General features: G+C 35.3%; 1 protein-coding gene across 3 annotated transcripts in view; it reads right to left on the bottom strand.

Moving 5' to 3' along the window:
• Nucleotides 1-23228, bottom strand: part of TBCK (TBC1 domain containing kinase) — a 265679-nt gene that overhangs the window by 51758 nt on the left and 190693 nt on the right. For all 3 annotated transcript variants that reach the window (XM_074396536.1, XM_010340090.3, XM_003929478.4), the window contains exons 24-25: nucleotides 14288-14463; nucleotides 1598-1757 (exon numbers count right to left, since the gene is read on the bottom strand). In XM_074396536.1, coding sequence (XP_074252637.1) covers nucleotides 1598-1757; nucleotides 14288-14463 — 336 coding nt within the window. The remainder of the gene's footprint in view (nucleotides 1-1597; nucleotides 1758-14287; nucleotides 14464-23228) is intronic.

Below are 23228 nucleotides of genomic sequence, written 5' to 3' on the forward strand. Positions count from 1 at the left end.
TGAAATCAATGTGCAAAAATCACAAGCATTCATTTACACCAACAATAGGCAGGCAGAGAGCTATATCATGAATGAACTCCCATTCACATTCGCTACAAAGAGAATAAAATACCTAGGAATAAAGCTAACAAGGAATGTGAAGACTTCTTCAGGGAGAACTACAAACCACTGCTCAAAGAAATAAGAGAGGACACAAACAAATGGAAAACATTCTATCCTCATGGATAGAAAGAATTAATATTGTGAAAATGGCCACACTGCCAAATTTATAGATTCAATGCTATTCCCATCAAACTAGCAGTGACATTCTTCACAGAATTAGAAAAAACTATTTCAAATTTCTCGTGGAATCAAAGAAGACCCCATATAGGCAAGAAAATCCTAAGCAAATAACAACAACAACAACAACAACAACAACAACAACAACAACAACAAAGCTCGAGGCATCATGTTACAACTCCAAACTATACTATAAGGTTACAGTAACCAAAAGAGCATGGTACTGGTACCAAAACAGACACATAAACCAATGGAGCAGAACAGAGACCTCAGAAAAAACACCACATGTCTATAACCATTTGATCTTTGACAAACCTGAAAAAAACAAGCAATGGGGAAAAGATCTCATATTCAGTAAATGGTGCTGGAAAAACTGGCTTGCCAAATGCAGAAAATTGAAACTGGACCCCTACCTTACACCTCATATAAAAATTAACTCAAGATGGATTAAAGACTTAAAACCCAAAGCCATATAACCCTAGAAGAAAACCTAGGCAATACCATTCAGGACAGGCATGGGCAAAGACTTCATGACAAATATGCCAAAAGCAATCGCAACAAAAGCCTCAGCCCTATTTATGTTCCTTTTAGAAAAAATGTGTCTGCAGGGAGCAAGTTACCTTTGCTACTTTTCTAGGAGCAGATTCTTCCCTTTGAGAGAAGGATCTTGTAGTGGTTCAACATTGCCTATATCTAGATACCTTCTCTGCCTGCTTGTTTTTAAGTAAGTCAATTTGGCTCTCAAACTAAGCTATAGTCTTCAACTTGTCTTTTATTAAAAAATAAAGATATTTTTGGCTGTTATATGCTACTTTTTATTTTCTAATTTGCTTAGAACACAGCCATGGAAGAGGGAAGCCATTTTATAGTTTCATGTACTTCTCATGCCTGAAAGTTGATGTTCTTCCTGAATTTTCTGTCATCAAAAAGCTTTGAGTCTCTAGTAAACAAAATTACTAAATCTAACAAATCTCATCATGACCAGCTCTCACAGCCTACACTTGAACACTACTGATTTTCTCCAGTGGAGGGAATTCAAGCTACTTCTTTGCAATTTGAGAAAGTGGTTAGAAAAAAATAGCCTTATGCTACCATTTTGATTTTTTTATGGTTACTGTTGATCCTCTTGCTGAACACTGAGGGAAAAATGCTTCAATTAAAGGCAGACAAACTCTTCCATATAAGAACACACACAAATCTTCAAAGCTCATGTTATTTGTGACCAACACCTGAAGAAATATACTTTTAGATAATCTTCATATAGAAGGCAGGTAAATTACTAATTATATGTACATACGACATTTTTGAATATACTTACCTCAGCAGTGTGCTTTGCCATATGCCCCACGATGACAATGACCTTCCCTTTGAAGTTCTGGAGCATAGCAGTATAAGGGCCTTGGGTAAGCTCCCCTTCTGCAGTGAATGCAGCACTAAATGGAATGTTGATGCTTCCTGAAATGTGACCACGAATAAAGCTGAGAAGGAAAATTTAAGGAAAACATTTATTTGTGTGCAATTTTGAGTGTCTGAGAGAAACTCACAGAGGTAAGGGATTCCCTGAAGATAGTACTAAACATTTTCTAGCTCATGTGAATATTTTATCTAAATGACATAAGGCACCTCTAAGAGAAAAAAAAAAGTTAACTTTGAAAATGAAGGAGAAAAAAGAAATGAAGATGAGTAGCCAAAGATGTAAAGAAGCCCTTCCTCATTAAATGAAGAATACTGAAAGTGATTCTGATGCAGCAAAGCAATGGTAATCGTATGAACTGTACAACACTCCTTTCAATTCATTGTTACTACCATGATTATTTTAAAGTTCTGAAAATGACATAGGCAAATGGATTTTCTCAGCTCTAATTTGATGCTGCAAAAGCCTATCCTCTCTGGGCAAGTGATTGCTAAAGGGGACTCCATATAGAATTGCAAGTAGCCATTAGCACTGGTTGAAAACACTTCTTTTGGTTCATTCCTCAAGAAAACTTATCTGGCATTTCCATTATTTCCAGTTTTACACTCTCTGAGGAGGGTGGCGTCTTATTGTTTTACACTTAAAAAGGGTCTGATGGTTTCATTAACTATTAATTTAGGAATTAAAGGCATCCATTCGCTTAAAACATTTAGAAAGACCATAAGATCTTAAAGAAAAAAACGTAAACTCCAAGAGGTAATTAAAAGCTACAACTAAGGTAATGAAAGTAGAACTTTGGAAATCAGATAAAAAAAGGGTAATTATTTCTTTAGATTCTAGAAAGGAAAACATTCTTAAATATATCCATTAATCAAAACTCTTCAAATTAATGTAAAATAACAACTGAAAACTCTCAAAGAGGTGTCTCTGACATTTTAATAGATACATTGTTATTTTGGGGAAGACAGGGAAGGTTTCCACTGAGAAAGTGATGACTAAGTCAAGAATTTAAGAAATAATACAAGTCAATCAGGCAAAGGGATGCAATGGAGGTGGGATATGGTAGCAGAGGGTATAAAATTTCAGGCAGAAATGTTGGGCTTATCGTGGGGAGGCACATGGCCAAAAAAGAGAAATGAAGGAAGGCCAGTGGAATTTAGATAGCACAAGGAAGCACAAGCTACAGTGAGCCTGGACATGGACGCAGAGGTCCAACCACATAGGCCTTGTAGGCTATGCTGATGATACTGGTTTTTATCTTAGGAGCAATAAAAGTCAGAAAGTGTTTTAACCAGAGAAGTAAAGGATTTGCATTTTGGCAACAATGTAGAGAAAGGCTAGAAGGGGAGTGAATGTGAAGACCAGTTTATAAGGAGTTTAGGCTAATTTCTTCCCTCTTAATAATCACAGATGATTACAAAAAAAAGAATGTTTATGTGTTCAATAGAGGCATTTTCCGTAAACTTCCACTTTAGGTATGTTATTCAAAAAAGAAAAGTCACAGTTTTAAAAGGTTGCTACACAAGCAAGTAATAGTCCCCCTGAAAACTTACCAATTCTCACTGCATGAAAAGTATCCTAATTATTTACTGATATGTCAGTTTCTCTACTGCCCCAGTTTGTAGGCTCATCTTCTTTTGGGATACTACTTCTCTGTCTGTCTCTTTCTTTCTCTTTTCTTAAAGGAGACAGAAGAATTTGAGGCTCCTACTCTCAAGAATGATGGTGGAGATGGACTACATATCTTACAATTTAAATTTTCTAGTCAGCTGCTGCTTCATCGTTTTTTTTTTAAGAAGAGCATATGACATTAATAATGAGAGAAAGAATCATAAATAAGTTCTGAAAAACTAAAGGAGAGAATCAACATTAACATTCCAGTGGACATTATTTAGTTGAAGTTTTCTAGAATGGCGAGAGAATTTATGATAATGAGTAGATTACCTTTGAACTTCATCAGCATTAGTTTTTCAGACATTTCTAACTATTCAACATTCCCAACTGTAGTTTTCCTGAAGAGTAATGACTTCTCTCTGAATATAATTATTCTGATGGTACTTTTTTTTTTAATGGATAGTACTTTTATTTTCAGTAAAGATATACTTCAAAATGAAAAATTTTTAAATAACACATACTAAGAACCTAACAACTAATGTATTCTCAGCTCATATATCTACATCTGTCAGGTCTGAATAAGTTCCCAGAGTGTTTCCGTATTTATCAAACAGCCCTTATCAACTATGAACATCTTTTCTTTTTTAGTGTGTTTAGAGTAGCAAAAGCAATACAAATCTATCCTGGTCAAATGCGGTAGCAGACAAGTTTGGGTTGCCTGTCCACGTTCCATTTTCTTGTTTGGAAGAGCACCAACCACTGACCCTGAGAAAAGGGTGAGCCTAGGCTGTCATGTTTGTATCAGATGACCCTGACATAACCATGGCTGACAGGATGGTGGATAATCCAACAAATAAGTTGGATTATCAGAACAGCAATAACAGGTAGGGATAATGTATATTATCTTCTAGGTGTCTATGATATGAAAACTTTTCTGTATTCATAAATCAGTCTACATAACAATACTGTAAGTGGATATGCTGTACTTCAATCAAACAGAAAAAAGTCAGGTCTACGAATATAGGTACATTGTACAGGTAAGTTACATGGGTAAATGTCTGTATTTAATAGAGAGTGTTCAGAACGATTCTTCAATTTACAAAAACATTAGAAAATTCCTTTAAAATATTGCTTAAAATTAAAAGAGAAACTGGCTCATGGTTTTTTTTTTTACATCCTAAAAGAGCACAGCATTTTTGTTGGTTGCCACACTTAGTGACATCATATCTCTAAAGACAAAGTACACCAATATCTCACCAAACCACTCAAGAAGGCCTACCTACCTTTGTTTTTGGCTGTTTGTCTGCTGGGGTTAACTAATTATAATTAGTGTTATAGACTTTTCAGTCCAAACTCAAAGTTTTACTTTTAGTACATCAGCAGACAAAAAGAAATATGAAATGAAACCCACAATTCTCTCATATATAACATAACTAAAAAGCATTAACTGATATAGATGTTTAGATATCATGATTTTCTTTGCTAAATCTATTGATACTATGTTTGAATGGCATCACCATCTCCTAAATCAACCAAAAATCTCATTTCCAACCTCTTATCAGTAACAACATCCAATATTCTCCTGCTCTAATAAATCCCGTACTCACATTTTCATTCCCATTATCACTGCCTGTTTCAGATACTGATTTGTCTTGAGCTTAAACTACTGTGGTAACTGTTTCCTCCAACTTTTGTCTTTTCTCTTGGAAATACACTTGATTTACAATATTGACAGATAAAAAAATTTAAAAGCAAAGTGTTCTGATCATCACGACCCTGCTAAGAGACTTTCCATTACTGCCTACAGGACAAAGCCCCTATTTCTCAGTTCAGTCCTCATGAATAGAACCTAGGAACTTCAATTCCAACCAAACTAAATCATTTACTGTTACCAATAGGTTTTCTAACTCCTGTAGTTTTCCCTGCCTAAATAGCTTTTTCTCCTTATTTTTGCACGTTTAAATATCCATCCTTCAAATGTTTCATCCATGAAAGTTTCCCTTCCCACAGTATCTGTACATCTCTCATAACAGCAATTTGATTTCATATAAAATATACTAATGAACACAACTTGTATCTAAACAACTGAAAGGAACAATGTGTATTACATTAATTTCATCTTTGAATCTCTTGCAATGATTAATAGAATGCTTAGAACATCACTTTCATATTGGTGAGTAAATGAATTTCAGAATTTTGCTAAACCTGGAGTAACTAGTGTCAGCAGCAAATATGCTAAGATGCCTTCTGGCAACTCCAACCAGTGGCATCAGTATCTAACAATGCTTGCAAGTGTCAACAATATAGAATTTCCCTTTGTCAGCTTACGTTTTGAGAAAAGGGAAACAAACAGCAACAAAAATAATTTCTCTGAATTTTCTTCAACATAGGTATTGAACTAAGGGCCCACTAAAACTGGCTTATTTAAGGAAAAGCTAGAGATCTCACTCTTTATGACAGAATATGAAGGGATGATTATGCACATCAAATTTCTGGATAATTCAATCCTAATTTTACCTGTGACATTATCTCTACTCTCATCCATCCTCTAAAATGCATTAATTTTTCTGAAATAAAAATCTGAGCATGGCATCTACCTGTTTAGAATTGTTTAATAGTTTCTTATTGCCTTAGGAATGAAACACAAACTTCTTAGCATGTTATGAGACATTTTCAACTACCCACTCTAGTCTCATTACTAATTCTCAAATATTTCAGACATGCTCATCCACAGTTCTTATAACTTCCTAAATAAGTCCTTCTCAGCTTCTCTGGCCTTCAAATACTGTGGTTTTTTTCAATGCCTCTCTCCCTTCTTTGCTGAATTACTAACTTCTGCTTGTTTTTTAAGACTCATGTCAGATATCACCTGGTTTAGGTGCCCGTCCTATATTTTCATGACATTTGGGTATGCTTCAGACATTGACCATTTCATATTATACTTCAATTATCTATTTCATGTATTATTTTAGTTATAAGACTGTGAGCTTCTGGTGGGCAGGGGTGCTGTAATTAAACTCCATATCCTCATTGCCTGGCAAAGCATGTCCTCAAACAGGACTGGATGACTGATTGAATGAGATTGTATGGCACTTTAGGAACTGGGGTTGTGGACGGTTCTACACCAAATAGAAACTCTGCAACAGCCAATGTACCTTTCATAACTAACAATTAATCCTGACATGAAGGTATTCCTCAGCAGTCGCTATCATACATTCCTATATTATACAAAGCCCATTCAAATATGGAAATACAATTGGATGGAAATTTTAATTTAGATAGATTGAACCTATGTCCAAGAGATGAAAAAAATCTTACTAAACTTTGTTATCAGTATTTATTCTGCTCTGATCATGAGTATCTTTAAATTACTTTGAAGAATTTTTGATAAATTTATTCTTAAGAACAAAGATACAAGAGTAATACTATCATTCTCTAAGGATGAATGTGGCATAATGAAATAATGAATACAACTGGGTTTATGTATTTTTCAAAAACCAAATTTAAGCCTGAGTTTGTCTTTGGTATAGATTTAGATGTTAATATTAAAAAAAATCAAAAAGTAGGAGTTTTACAAGTAAAGCTCAGCCTTAAGCAAAAACACAGCCCTGATTTCAAGCAAATGAGTAAGTTTTCTCAAAGGATTGTTGTTTATAGATAACATCAGTTGGATCCACAATTACATGACTAAGACCTCTCTTCCTATGAACTCCAAGAAAACTGAAACCCTAAATATTTATAACTATTAAAGAAAACAAGAGTTTGCTTGTGTATTACCATGGAAACTATTAACATCACTTCTAAAATTCATGTCACTACATGAGAAACATTTTCTATTACCTCCTTAAAAAATGCAATTTTTGTTTGCTCTGAAATTCTCAAAATATATTGAAGAACAAATATATCTGACTTGATTTTTACCTAGATTAACATTTCATGTTTCTATCTTTTAAAAGCAAACAAAAAATACGATTTCAACAAAAACTGCTGTTTTGCCTTTCTGAGCCTTTGGCTTTAATATTAAGAGTTTAAACTACATTAAGGTTTCTGCTTATTCTAAAGTTTTGGGATGTTTTCATTATTAAGTGGCTGTCTTCATGTCCTTCAGTTTTCTTTTTCTGTATTCTCCATTTCCTCAGCCCACACTGGGGTTGATGCAGCTCCCTAAGATTGCTGGTACACTAATGTGCTGCTTCTCTCCTCCAATCACAAAAATTGAACATAGATTAATATATTACTTCCTACAGGCTTTTTGTATTTTAACTGAGACTATTTGTACCACAAGCTAAATGACTAAAGCCTTAATAGTAGCATTTAAGGCATCAAGTGAAGGTTCTGAAGAGGGGCTTGGTGATGGTGGTGAAGGCTGTCCCTTAAGTTTATTGGTAGACAGCTTATTTTGCCTCCCTCCCTTTCATAAGCAATCACTTAAATCATTTTACATAAGTTAAAAAAAAGACAAGATGAAATATATCCTTATACACTAAATCTCCTGGAAGCACAATTTAGGAAAAAATTTTCACTTATATGAAGATGTTAGAACTATGTTAGACAAACATTTCCCATTTAAAAGACTTATAAAAGCAAAACAGAAGATAAACATGACATAGGGACATTACAAATCATTTGAACAACATTTCAGAAATAACTTACTTCCTCTAGGGAAGGAAAAGGTGTTAGAGAAAGTTTTTTTTTTTTTTTTTTTTTTTTTTTTTCTCCATATTGTATGCGTCACATTTTCTGGTAAGGGAGATATAAAATTATTTCAATAATATCCTAGTATTAAATATTTAATCACTTCTTAAACAGATTGCTAAAGTCACATAAATCGTAGACTTTAACTGCAAAGACCTACCTTGGTAAGAATTAAGAGTTACTCTACAAAGATGATTACTTTAAAAACATTAAAGTTTCAATAGGCTTTAAAAAACATCAGCATATTGGTAGTTTTAGGGAAATTTTTATTAAAATTATGAATGAATTAAATGTTATAAATTAAGTCATCATACTAGGAAAGGATCTTTCTATCATGTTTTCTCCCTCAAAGTGTTGCAATATTGCTTTCTAAAATTTGAAATACTTCAATTTTCCTAGATTCTGTGGCTATATCTGTATAAAGATAACCACAGGTAGATCTGTTCAGTTGGTATTTGGGATTAGGCCTCTTATACACACAGGAAGATAATAGCTAATTTTCTGTTTAAGATTTGAAGAAATGTGTATGTATAGCATCTAAATGAATATATGTCATTTAGAGGAATCAATGCATGTCTCACTGACTCATTAATTTATATTAACTTATTTGTTTCAATTTTGTTTATGCTTAACTGTCTCATGCAGAGACCAGATAGGCACCTGCCAAATAGTGGAAAATTTAGAAGCACAAGGTTGGCTATGCCAATTGCTAGTTATATGGCCTTGGGAAAGTTGCTTAACCTCTTTAAGCTTCAGTTTATCAGTAAAGTAGAGATAACAACAGTATCTACATCATAGGACTATGCTTGGTACAGTGTAAGAACTTAAAGACTGCTACTATTATAAGTCAATTCACTTCAATCTATTCATTCTAAGATGGCTGACTAGAAGCACCTAGTGTGTGTAACTCTCAGGGAGACAAACAAAAGGGGGTGAATAACTACCACACCTTTAGCTGAAACATCCAGGTATTTGCAGAGGCACAAATCAAGGAAACAACTTGACCCACAGAGAATGAAGAAAAGTAAGACAGGACAACCACCCCCCTGGGAACAACATGGAACCAGGGGATACTCCCCCAACCAAGGGAAGTGGTAAGTGAATGAGCGGCCCCAGGAAAACACATTTCTCTCACAGATCTTTGCAACCCTCCTGGTCAGGAGATCTCCTTGTGAACCCAATCCACCAGGGTCTTCAGTCTTCAGTCTGACAGAAAAAGCTATATGAAGCCTTGGCAGAGGAGTTGCTCAGGTATGGGTGGAGATCCTGAAGCCTTAGATTATTATTGGGCTCTCCAGCAAAAGTAGCTGCAGCTTTGGCAAAGTAGAAGGTTAGACTCCCGTACATACCCCTAGGAAAGAGGCTGAATCCAGAAGGCCAAGTAGATACAGCCCACAGGCCCCACTTCCATGGTACCTCACAAAATAAGACCTACTGGTTTGGGATCTAGCCAGCTACCAGTAGTAGCACTGCACCTCCCTAAGAAGGAGCTCCCAGGGAGAGGGGTAGGTTGCCATCTTTGCTGTTCAGACACCTTATCCATTCCAACCTTCAGACTTTTGGCAGTCTGAACTGACCAGGGCAGAAGGAATCCCACAGCATAGCAAAGATGCTCTACCAAAATGTGGCCAGACTGCAGATTTGCTTTTTTAAGCAAGTTCTGATTCTGTTCCTCCTCCCTGGGCAGGACCTCCCAACCAGGGTCTCCAGCCACTTTCTACAGGTGCTGTTGGACCAACAACAGGTCCATACCACCCTGGGACAAAGCTCCCAGAGGGAGGAACAGGCTGCCATCTTTGCTGTTTCACAGCCTTCTGGTGACACATCCAGGTTCTGGAAAATCCGAGACGACTAGGGTCTGGAGGGGTCGCCAAGCATACTGCAGCAGCACTTCAGAAAAGTGACCAGATTATTACATGGGTGCCTGTTCCCTTATCTTCTTACTAGTCAGATCCTCCAGGCTAGGGCTCCAGCCACCCCCCACCAGAGTTATCAAGCCAGTACAAACTCAGCAACTCCTGTATAGAGCCTCCAGGGGCAAAAAAAAGCCCCTCTGCCACTGCTTCTGCCACTACTGAACTAATGAAGAAGCAAAGACCTTAAGTTGCCTTATCCATACCTCCAACAAGCTGCAGGTGAACCAAGACGAGGCCAGTCTGTCTCCCACAGGTCCCACACACTCCCCAAAGCTCATAACCAGACAGGAAACACCTTGCTTGGGCCCACAGAACAAACCTCCATCTTAGGCTGACTTTACTGAGTGATTGCTGACCTGCATCTCTCTGGGAAGGAGCCCCTAGGATTCAAGAAAATGACCCTTGGCCACAACCACTACTGAGATCTCTTCCTCTTCTGCCTCTAAGCTGGGAAAGGAATATAAACTTTGAGATCATCCCAGAGCTACAGTGGGCAGCTCAGGAGTGCCAAGTCATGAACTACAGTGGGCACTCAAGGGGAAGAGGAGCCCACACTTTCAGAGCATGGAGAGGGAACATGGCTGCAACTGTGAGATAACATAAGGGAGCCACACTGCTGAACAAAAGTCTACCGACTGACCTGTAAGCCTAAGTGTCACCTGCTAGATCAAACCCCAAACTTCAACACAAAAAAATACATCACTAGCATAACCCACTCTAAAAGCAGAAACAATAAGTCAGCTTCAAATAAAGACCCCATACAAATACTCAGCCCAGTGAAAATACCCAGAAAAGCAGTCTACTGACTGTACTCAATCTCTAGCACAGTTAAAGGAACAGCCACACACAGAGATGGGAAAGAACCAATGCAAGAACTCTAGTAACTAAAATGGCCAGAATGTCATATGTCCTCCAAATGACTGCACCAGTTCTCTAACAAGAGTTCTTAACCAGACCAAATTGGCTGGAATGACAGAAATAGAATTCAGAATATGGATAGGAAAAAAGATAATTGAGTTTCAGGAGGATAGCAAAACCCAATCCAAGAAAAGTAAGAATCACAATAAAGTAAGACAGGAGTGAAGGATGAAATAGCTGGTAAAAAAAAAAAGAACTTAATAATTTGGACAGAGATGAAAAACACAAGAATTTCACAAAAAAATCACAAGTATTAACAGCAGAATAAACCAAGCTGATGAAAGAATCTCACAATTCAAAGATTGGTTCTTTGGAATAAGATAGTCAGACTAAAATAAAAAAAAAAAAAAAGAAAAAGGAATAAACAAAGCCTCCAAAACATACGGGATTATGTAAAGAGACTGAATCTATGAATCATTGGCATCCCAGAAAGAGAAGGGGAGAAAGCAAACAACCTGGAAAATATATTTCAGGATATCTTCCATGAAAACTTCCCCAACCTTACTAGAGAGGCCATGAGTCAAATTCAGGAAATACAGAGAATTCCTGCAACAGTCTATATAAGATCATACTCAAGATACATAATTGTCAAATTTCCAAGATCAAAATGAGAGAAAGAATGTTAAAGGCAGCTAGAGAGAAAGGGTATGGTCACCTACAAAGGGATTACCATCAGGCTAGCAGCAGACCTCTCAGCCGAACCCCTACAAGCCAGAAGAATTTAGAATGAATGTTCTTAAAAAAAAAATCTTCAACCAATAATTTCGTATCTAGCTAAACTAAGCTTTATAAGTGAAGAAGAAATAAGATACTTTTCAGATAAGCAAATGTTGAGGTACTTTATTACTACCAGATCTGCCTTACAAGAGATCTTCAAAGGAGCACTAAATATAGAAAGACTGCTACCAGCCAATACAAAAACACACTTAAACACACAGACCAATGTCACTGTAAAGCAACCACACAAACAAGCTAATATAACCACCAGCTAACAGCACAATGACAAAATCCAATCCACACATATGAATACAAAACTTAAATGTAAATGGTCCAAATACCCTACTTAAAAGGTACAGAGTGGCAAGCTGTATAAAAAAGTAAGCCCCAATTGAACATGCTTTCTTCAAGAGACCTATCTCATACATAATGACACTCATAAGCTCAAAATAAATGGATGGAAAAAAATCTACTAAGCAAATAAAAAAACAGAAACTGCAGGGTTGCAATCCTAATTTCAGATAAAACAGATTTCAAACCAACAAAGATAAAATACAAGGAAGGGCATTACATAATGGTAAAGGGTTTAATTTAACAAGATCTAACTATTCTAAATATATATGAACCCATTACAGGAGCAACCAGATTCATAAAGCAAGTTCTTAGAGACCTACAAGGAGACATAGACTACCAAACAATAATAGTGGGAGACTTCAATACTCCAATGACAGTATTATACAGATCACTGAAACAGAAAATTAACAAAGATATTCAGGACCTAAACTCATCATTGGACCAAATGAATCTGATACACTTTTACAGAAGTCTCCACCCAAAACCAAGAGAATATACATTCTTCTCATCACCACATGGCATATACTCTAAAATAACCAGACATAAAACAATCCTCAACAAATACATAAGAACTTAAGTCATTCCAAACACTTTCTCAGACTACAGCACAATACAAATGGAAGTCAACCTAATAAAAATCACTCAAAACGATACAATTACCTAGAAATTAAACAACATAATAAAAGGCAGAAATCAAGCAGTTCTTATAAAATAAAGAGAACACTAGACTAGGGGTCCTGACCAGTTAACTAGTATTTAATGCCTCTTTTGGGAGTCTACTCACCCATTCTGCAAAGAATTTCTAGTATTCCCGAAACCCTAACAACTAGTGATATCAACATCTATACTCTCTCCAAACTCAGAAAAATAGAAAGTAGCAACTTTTCACAAAATGACAAATATAAATCATTTGAAATTGTGGGCTCTCAAACTGCTGGCTGTCAGAAACCTAGGATTTTATAAATTACTTAAGTGAGTCTGTAAATGTATAATTTTTTTTTTTTTTTTGAGACGGAGTTTCGCTCTTGTTACCCAGGTTGGAGTGCAATGGCGCGATCTCGGCTCACCGCAACCTCTGCCTTCTGGGTTCAGGCAATTCTCCTGCCTCAGCCTCCTCAGTAGCTGGGATTACAGGCATACACCACCATGCCCAGTTGATTTTTTTTTTATTTTTAGTAGAGACCGGGTTTCACCATGTTGACCAGGATGGTCCCGATCTCTTGACCTCGTGATCCACCCGCCTCGGCCTCCCAAAGTGCTGGGATTACAGGCTTGAGCCACCGCTCCCGGCTGTATAATTTAAATTTCATTTCAAATATTGGAATTGAAAATATGAACATAAAAATTTACTGCTGATTGAGTATCCTTAACCCAAAAATCTAAAATCTGAAATGCTCCAAAATCTGAAATTTTTTGAGCAACAACATTAGGTTCAAAGGAAATGCTCATTAGAGTCTTTTGGATTAGGTATTCTGAACTTGTATGTATATATATATCTATAATGGAAATATTCCGAAATCCTAAAAAATATGAAATCTGAAATATTGTCATAAGCATTTTGGAGTCATGATACTTAACCTGTATATGCCAATTTTAGCATATAAGAAACCACTAACATGTTAACCCTCATTTATGGCATTTATAGTTAGTAAATGCTATAAATTTGAACTTAAGAAAATTGGTTATAATAAAATTCATTTATATTTTATATATTGAGTTTCTAAGAAAGATTTTAAGAGTTGCTCTGTTTTTAAACAAAGTGAAAACCATCTAGATTCTAGACAATATAGAATCAAAGAATCTGAAGAGAATGAAAATAAGAGACTGAACTGTTACTATTTCGTAACTCTTCATACTCTAATGCCAATCAAACCCACTGGATATTATAGTATGTTCAATAGTAAAATCTTAGTAAAAAACACTTTGTATTTAGTGAAAATACATGTTCTATGTAAGCCAGTGTTTTGAAAATTATAATGAACACAAGGTCAATGTTGAGATGTAGCAAACCTTTTCTTTAGCATAAGAGGTAGATTGGGTGTATACTTATTCTTCATCTTTGCCATAATTCCTATCTATAGAATGAAGGATTCAAATGCCTTCAAGAATATGCACCAGAGAAACACAAAAACCAGGAAAATATCCCAGTATTCTGGTGTTGTTTGCAAAACATCTTAAGGTCTCTCGTATGTAATGTTATCTTATAAAAACTTATGCAAGACCATTCCGGGATCCAGTTTGAGAGTAATTTAACTACTAGAATTCAGAAGAATCCAAGAAATGTTCTTTTGTGTTTTTTTAACCACACACCATTTAAATGAAAGGATGCAATATAAATAAGCAATATCCCACCCTTTAAAACAGCATATGTAAAGGATACTCTTCACTATTCCGGATGTCAACCACCAGGAGCTTTGGTTTACTGGACTTTGTTTTCTTGGTAGGTGTTTTGAAGTGGCCTGTCACTGTGAGCTCACACAAGTCAATCAGGTCCTCTGCTGAAATCCGTGGTGATACTTCTGATTTTAGGTCATTTAATGGGATGGATTCTCTTGACTGAAAAATAAAAAATGTACAAACAACAAAAATACTGAGAATATTACAGAAAAACAAAATTATCCTCAGTAATAGAATATCTTGATAGCAAACAATACAGCATATGAGAGAAGAGGAACCCATCTGATTTTCGCAGTCTATTGTGTAATTCAGTGGTCTCCAACTCCCAGGCCATGGATTAGTACTGGTCCATGGCCTATTAGGCACCGGGCCACACAGCAGGAAGTGAGTGGCAAGTGAGTCAGCAAAGCTTCATCTGTATTTATAGCTGCTCCCCATTGCTGTTTTACCACCTGAGCTCTGCCTCCTGTCAGATCAGTGGTGGAATTAGATTCTCATAGGAGTACAAACCCTATTGCGAACTGCATATGCGAGGGAACTAGGTTGCATGCTCTTTATGAGAATCTAATGCCTGATGATCTGTCACTGTCTCCCATCACCCCCAGATAGGACCACTTAGTTGCAGGAAAACAAGCTCGGGGTCCCACTGATTCTAACTTACAGTGAGTGGTATAATTATTTCATTTTACATCACAATGTAGTAATAATATAAAGTGCACAATAAATGTAATGTGCTTGAATCATCTCAAAACGATCCTTCCACCCCAAACCCCAGTCCATGGAAACACTGTCTTCCAGGAAACCAGTCTCTGGCACCAAAAAGGATGGGGACTACTGGTGTAACTGATTTCTTACTATTGAGGTTTACTTCTTTATTAGTTACACCTATAAAAAGGCATTATTTATTTGATTAACTGCAAGCTCCTGGCTCAAACATGCAGCAAGAGATGAGGCAAAGTTTTCCTTATAAGAGTGCTGTGTATTTAAAGAAAAAAATAGCTCCTTTAAGTACATTTCACTTTTCTTTAAATATAATTACTGTTGCTGTGAATTGCATTAATTTCACCTCAGGTAATATGAGAAATTGTACTGTAATTAGGCATACATAGCAATTAAAGAAACTGGTTCTAACATATGTATTGAACTTTCATAATATAATTTATGTTACATATAAATGAGTAAGTGGAAACTTGATTCTTCACTTGATTCTTGGAGATGAATAAAGAACAACTTAATGCTTTCTTAAATAGTAAACCAAATTAACAATGAGTCTTAACTACGAAGGAGGTAAACTCAGACTCCAGACTATCAAACCCATTCATTGGTCTGTGTCTATGATATAGCATAAGAATGATTCAGACTAAGGGCTATTTACAATTATTCTATATGTTTCTTAGTAGAAAAAAGGATGAGCCTTCCCCCGTAACAGGCAATATAATACCACACAACTAAATTCAACATAAATTTATTGAGCACTAGTGATCTCTTGAAATTTATGTGGCATAACTTGAGAATTTAAACATTTAAAAAATTCAAGTGATTAAAATATGAGGATTCAAACAATTTCATTTATATGTTTCATAAGTTATCAAAATAGAGTCTAATAATTATCTTGTTTACTCATTTTCTCTCTTTCCTCAGTTGCATTGTGGAATTCTACACTTAGAATGTCCAATTTAGAATTTCTAGGTAGAAAAAAATAAACCATATGAATCATTTACCAGACAGACTTATTTTTTTAAAAAAGGTTTTCAATTGGAGTTTGATGTCAGCTCTCATCCCTTGGGTTTCCCCAGCTGTGGTCTGAATTCTCCAGTGGTATAGCACTTGTTCTCTCACGTCATTAACTTTTAAATAGAAATAGAAATTGCTGAGCTTTATGGGTTTATGGCTTTTAACAAAAAAATAGGCACTAAGAATCTTAACTTTTTAATATTGAATTAAAGCTACTTAAACATTCTGAAATTAAAAATGCCTCAGAAAGATTAAAGAGTTTTGAAAGCAGCAAGTCACACAATCAATGTTTCCATCTCCTTTTTCAATAGATTGCAATCTCTACAGGTAGTTTTTCCAGTCTTCACATGAAGTCATACATTTATGAAGATGAAATGAAAAACTTTTTGATTAGCCTAGTTCCACTTTTAGTCATTTCGTGATGAATGTGGCATTTCAAACTGAAGTTTCATCTGAGTAAAAACAGTGCTCTGGCTGATGAAGAAGAGGATTTGTCCAAAGTATTCTCTATGAAGAACTGACTGATTTATATACAGATTTGACCTTGGCACTGGTTCCAATCAAATGCATCATATGGGAGTTTTTCAAAGGAAAGAGTATTGCTACATGAAATGGTAAGAACAGAAGGAGAGGAACTGCTGACAAATTCAAATGTTCTAAGCTTCCATCAATATGGTATATGTAAAGAATGTGAATGTATACAAGTTTTTCCACAAATTAATTTTAGGATACTAGTAAATTAAATTTAGAACAAATTATACTATTTTGCTTTACGAAGAAAATAATTACAATATTAAAAACACAGAATTGGCCAGGTATGGTGGCTCACGCCTATAATCCTAGCCCTTTGGGAGGCCAATGTGGGCGGATCACCTGAGGTCAGGAGTTCGAGACCAGCCTGCCCAACATAGCTAAAACTTGTCTCTACTAAACATACAAAAAATTAGCCAGGTGTGGTGGTGGGTGCTTGTAATCCCAGCTACTCTGTATGCTGAGGCAGGAGAATCACTTGAACCCGGGAGGCGGACCCTGCAGTGAACCGAGATCACGCCACTGTACTCCAGCCTGGGTGACAAGAGCAAAACTCAATCTCAAAAAAAAAAAAAAAAAAAAAAAAAAACCGACAACAAAAGCAAAAAACTACAAGGAATTTAGTTTTTCTAAGTTTTATAAGCAAATTTACTATTCATTGTAAAATTTCCACTTAGAGGCATAAAGGTAAAACTGCACAACTTTGGTCTTACTTAGTATTATAGACATTATGTGTCTATATCACATTTTCCTTGTGTGAAAGGGGGTTTCAAATTCACGAGACTTCGTTTATGGGTAATGGACAAGACATAGGATAATTATAAAACAACACTGGAAATGTCTATCAATTTATCATTTATGTCCAAGAGCCTCTATATACAAGGCATATTAAGCTTAGATGTCCACCCAGCAATAAATCCATGTATTTACAGGCAACTGATTCTTAAGGCTGCCAAGAACTTTCAGTGGGGGGAAGGACAGTCTTTTCAATAAATAATGCTAGAAAAACTGAATATCCATATGCAGAAAAATGAAACTAGACCCTTTTCTCTTACTATATGCAAAAATCAGATGAAGATGAATTGAAGACTTAAATATAAGACCTGAAACTATAAAGCTACAAGGAAACATTGTGGAAATGCTTTAGAACACTGTTCTGAGAAATGATTGGATAAGATCTCAAAAGCACAAGCAACAAAAGCAAAACTAGACATAGAATTACATCATTCTAAAAAGCTTCTTCACAGCAAAGAAAACAATCAACTCAGTGAAGAGGCAATTTACAGAATGGGAGAAAATATGTGCAAACTCTCTATCTGACAAGGGATTAATAACCAGAATATATAAGGAACTCAATAGCAATAATAAAATAATCTGATTTATGAATGGACAAATGATCTGAATAAACATTTCTCAGGAGTAAACATACAAATGGCCAAAAGACACATGAAAAAAAATGTTCAACACGATTAATCAAAAGAGAAATGCAAATGAAAATCACAATGTGATATCATCTTATCTGGGTTAAAATTGCTGTTATCAAAAAGGCAAAAAAATAGACGTTAGCAAGAATGTGGAGAAAAGAGAATGTTAGTACTCTATTGGTGGTAATGCAAATTAGTATAGCCCCTAGGGAAAACAGTATGGAGGTTCCTAAAAAAACTAAAAATAGATGCACCATATGATCCAGCAATCCCACTGCTGGGCATATACCCAAAAGGAAGGAAATGAGGATGTCGGAGAAATACACACTCCCATGTTAATTACAGCACTATTCACAGTAACCAAGATACTGAACTAAACTAAGTGTCTATCAATGGATGAATGGATAAAGAAAATGTATATACACTAATATACACAATGAATTACTAATCAGCCATTAAAAAAGGATGAAATCTGGCCAGGCACGGTGGCTCATGCCTATAATAATCCCATATTTTATCATGCCACTGCACTCCAGCCTGGGTGACAGAGCAAAACTCCATCTCAAAAAAAAAAAAAAAAAAAAAAAAAGAAGAAAATTCCTATCATTTGCAGCAAAACTGGATAGAATTGGAAGTCACCACGTTAAGTGAAACAAGCCAGATACAGAAACGCAAATATCACACGTCTCACTTGCATGTGGAAACCAAATAAGTTGATCTCATAGAGGTAGAGAGTAGAATAGTAGTTGCTGTGAAAGGCAGACAGGGTGAATTAGGGACACAGGGAGAGTGGTGGGGGGAAGTGGTGGTGTTGTGGGGGTGGGGATGAAGAGAGGCTGGTTAATGAATATGGAAATACACTTAGAAGGAATAAGTTCTAGTGTTCAATAGCACAGTAGAGTGACTGTAGTTAATAATTTATTGTATGTTTCAAAATAGCTAGATTTAAAATATTTCCAACACAAAGTAATGATAAAGACTTATGGAGCAAATTTATATAAAGTATTTATAATCGAGTCTGACAAGGTAGGTACTCTATAAATTTTTATCTTATACCTCTTTTCTCACCCCTCACCATTTTGCCCCTTATGTTTTAGCACTATTACACTACTTGCCTTTTCATGCCACTGTGCCTTTGCATATACTGTTCCTTCTCCTTAGAAAGCCACAACTGTCCATCTAATAAATCCCTGCTTTTCTTTCAAATCTCGGTTCAAACATTACTTTCTATGTGAAGAAAGCCTTTCTTTTTAACTCCTGACTGACTTAGCTTCTATTCTGTGTCTTCACAGGTATCTGGTATGCATATTTATTACAATGAGATTAATCATTTCCCACTAGACTAAAAAGCTCCTCAAGCATGAAAAAAAGGATTTTTACACCTTGTTTTCCTCAGGACCCAGCGTATTATCTGACACACAGAAAGTATTAAGATATATTTATTGATTATAAAGTAAAAAATTATATTTCCAAATCATCTACTTTTCATGAGTAACTTTGTGCTATGGGGTATGTTCCTAAAACAATGTGGATGTACCTCCATTATTGTAATTACTGTATTTGTGAGATATTTTCTTTTTCTCCACTTGACTTACAATCAGTCTCCTTGAATGCAGCTTCCATGTGTTTTCATATTTGTACCTCTAAAAGCTAGCACAAAGTCTGGCACAAAAAATTTTAATGGATATTTGATGAATGAATAAATGAATAAAAATATGATTAAATGATTATACAGAGCAAAATCAATTCTTATGCCTGGATTATCAGACAGACTCTTCAGGGATGGCAAGTCATCACATGCTTTCTGGCATCTGAGCACTGTGATGGTTAATAAAGAATACTAAATTTATATCTGCCTCAATAATTTCTCAGCAAAGTCATCTTTCCTCAACTGAAGAACTGGAGATGACAGTTGCTACCATATAAAGCTTTCAAAACTGTACTCTAAAGAAGTTAGGTGCATATGAAGAAGGCCAAAACTAAACAAAAAATCTTAAACTATCTTTAGAAAAATAGGCAAAATAATTTAATAACAATAAATATATTAATAAAGGGAAAAACAGACAAAAATTCGAGTTGACATTCTGGGGAAAACAAAGTTAAAAACTCTGTATATGTACTGTGTGTGTGTGTGTGTGTGTGAGATATTATGAATCAGAAAAAAAACTGTGTTTTTAAATCCTTTTTCTCATTTTTAATCATATATAAGCATATAGAAATATTAAAAAATAGAATACTCTGTAAAAGTCTATGTTAATACATTTAAAAATATTGATTCAAAATACTCCCCAAAGAGTAGAAAACCTATGTCCAAAGGCCTAAATACACCTGAATAGACTGGGCTGTGGGCACACGTGTATGCACGTGTGTGTGTGTGTGTGTGTGTGTGTGTGTGTGTGTGTGTTCAGAAGTCACAGGAAACCTGAATGGGCCTTTTTAAATATAGCTAAAATTTTAACATTTTAAAATGATTACTTTGAAGACAGGTGCCAAGCACAATTTTTTCCAAACAATTCTATCTCATTTTCAAAGTATAAGGAATGCCCATGACGTAATAACTGCCTGAAGGCAAAACAAAGATTGAAAAGTGCCCCAGGCCATTTTATTTATGAAGCTGCCTTAAGCTAATATTTAAATCTGACAAGGACAGCACTACACACACACACACACACACACACACACACACGTGTGCACCCCTCCCCCAAGTATTCTTTAGAAAAACAGATTTTAAAACTCTAAAAGCTGTAAAGGCTGAATGCAACAGCAGCTTTTAATACCTACATAAAAATAACTTAGGATATATTTCAGGAATGAAAGATGATTCAATATTTGAAAAAATTTTAAATATAGCTCATCAACTTAACTGGTCAAATGATACAAATATGTAATCACTACTGTAAGTTATATAAGGCCAAATGTAATACAAATTCATACCAATTACTAATTTTAGAAAAAGAAAACCTGACAGTAAATGCATACCAGAAGAAAACTTAATTAGAATACTAAAACATGGCTTTTGAAACAGATATTCTTTATCTTAAATATCTGACATTCTACTAGCAATGAATCACTAGAAGCAGAGTTATTGAAATCAAGATGCATATAGTCTTAGAAAACCCAGAATAATCTGAGGAAAATACAATAAAACTGCAAATAATTTCATTAGCTTTAGTTACAACATATAACAAAATCATTAGCTTTTCTATATGGCAGCAGTAGCCAGAAAATATAATAGGCAAAAGCTTACATTCATGATATCAAAATATTCATCCAAAATAAACTACCTAGAATTAAGTTTATATTTAATGAAAATGAAAGTTTCATGCAAGACATTGGAAAAAATGAGGGGAGGAGATATTAGATGCTTTCTAGAAAGATTCAATATTGTAAGAACTTTATTTTTCCATAGAGGAATGTATATATTATTATTATAATAAAAATCCTAAAATGAAGTTTCTATTTTGAAACTTAAATTTTAAACTTTATTAGACAAAAAATATACAAAAATGCTAATATTGAAAAATAATTAATAAAACACACTGTCATATATTAAAACTGTACAAAGTTAACATTGTATGATACTACATCAGAAAAGACTAAAAAATTAATTGAATATAATAGAAGGCACAGAAGCAGACTCAAATACATATAAATATTTGGAAAAGAAAAGGATGCCATGTCAAATCCCTGGGTGATGATTTGATACGGCATCATTCTATTATTTTATTCTTTATTATTCAGAATATAGTATTGGGATAACTTGTTAACTGGAAGAAAGTAAAACTGTGTTTCTATCTTACATAATAGAGCAAAATGATTTATATAGATGAAGCACTTCAAGTTCCAGGACACATGTGCAGGACGTGCAGGTTTACTACATAGGAAACATTTGCCATGGTGGTTTGTTACCTATTGACCTATCACCTACATATTAAGCCCCACATGCATTAGCTATTTATCCTGATGCTCGCCCTCTCCCAGCCTCCCCAAAAGGCCCCAAGGTATGTTGTTCCCCTCCCTGTGTCCATTTGTTCTCATTGTTCAGATCACTGAACATGTAGTGCTTGGTTTTCTGAGGTGTTTGGTTTTCTGGTGTTTGGTCTTTTTCCTGTGTTAGTTTTCTGTGGACAATGGCTTACAGCTAGATGGAGCACTTCTTAAGTATAAAAAAATGAAATAACGAAACCCTACAAGCCAGAAGAGAGTGGCGGCCAATATTCAACATCCTCAAAGAAAAGAACTTTCAACGCAGAATTTCATATCCAGCCAAACTAAGCTTCATAAGTGAAGGAAAAATAAAATCCTTTGTGAATAAGCAAGTACTCAGAGATTTCAAGACCACCAGCCCTGTTTTACAAGAGCTCCTGAAAAAGGCTCTACACATAGAAAGGAACAACCAGTAACAGCCACTCCAAAAATATACCAAATGGTAAAGAGCACCAACACAATGAAGAATCTGCATCAACTAACGGGCAAAATAGCCAGGTAGCATCAAAATGGCAGTATCAAATTCATACCTAACAATATTAACCCTAAATGTAAATGGACTAAATGCCCCAATCAAAAGACACAGACTAGCAAATTGGATAAAAAGCCAAAACTCATCGGTGTGCTGTATCCAGGAAACCCACCTCACATGCAAGGATACACAAAGGCTCAAAATAAAGGGATGAAAGAAGATTTCCCAAGCAAATGGAGAGCAAAAAAAAAAAAAAAAAAAAAAAAAAAAAAGCAGGAGTTGCAATTCTCGTCTCTGATAAAATAGACTTTAAAGCAACAAAGATCAAAAGAGACAAAAAAGGACATTACGTAATGGTAAAAGTATCAATGCAACAAGAAGAGCTAATAATCCTAAATATATATGCACTCAATACAGGAGCACCCGGATACATAAGGCAAGCTCTTAATGACTTACAAAGAGACTTAGACTCTGACACAATAATAGCGAAAGTCTTTAACACCCCATTGTCAATATTGGACAGATCAACCAGATAGAAAATTAACAAGGATATCCAGGACTTGAATTCAGACCTGGAACAAGCAAACCTAATAGACATTTACAGAACTCTCCACCCCAAATGCACAGAATATATATTCTTCTCAGCACCACATCACACCGACTCTAAAATTGACCACATAATTGGAAGTAAATCACTCCTCAGCAAATGCAAAAGAATGGAAATCATAACAAACAGTGTTTCAGACCACAGTGCAATCAAGTTAGAACTCAGAATT

The sequence above is a fragment of the Saimiri boliviensis genome, chromosome 3 (assembly GCF_048565385.1).
Source record: "Saimiri boliviensis isolate mSaiBol1 chromosome 3, mSaiBol1.pri, whole genome shotgun sequence".
NCBI classification, from domain to species: Eukaryota; Metazoa; Chordata; class Mammalia; order Primates; family Cebidae; genus Saimiri; species Saimiri boliviensis.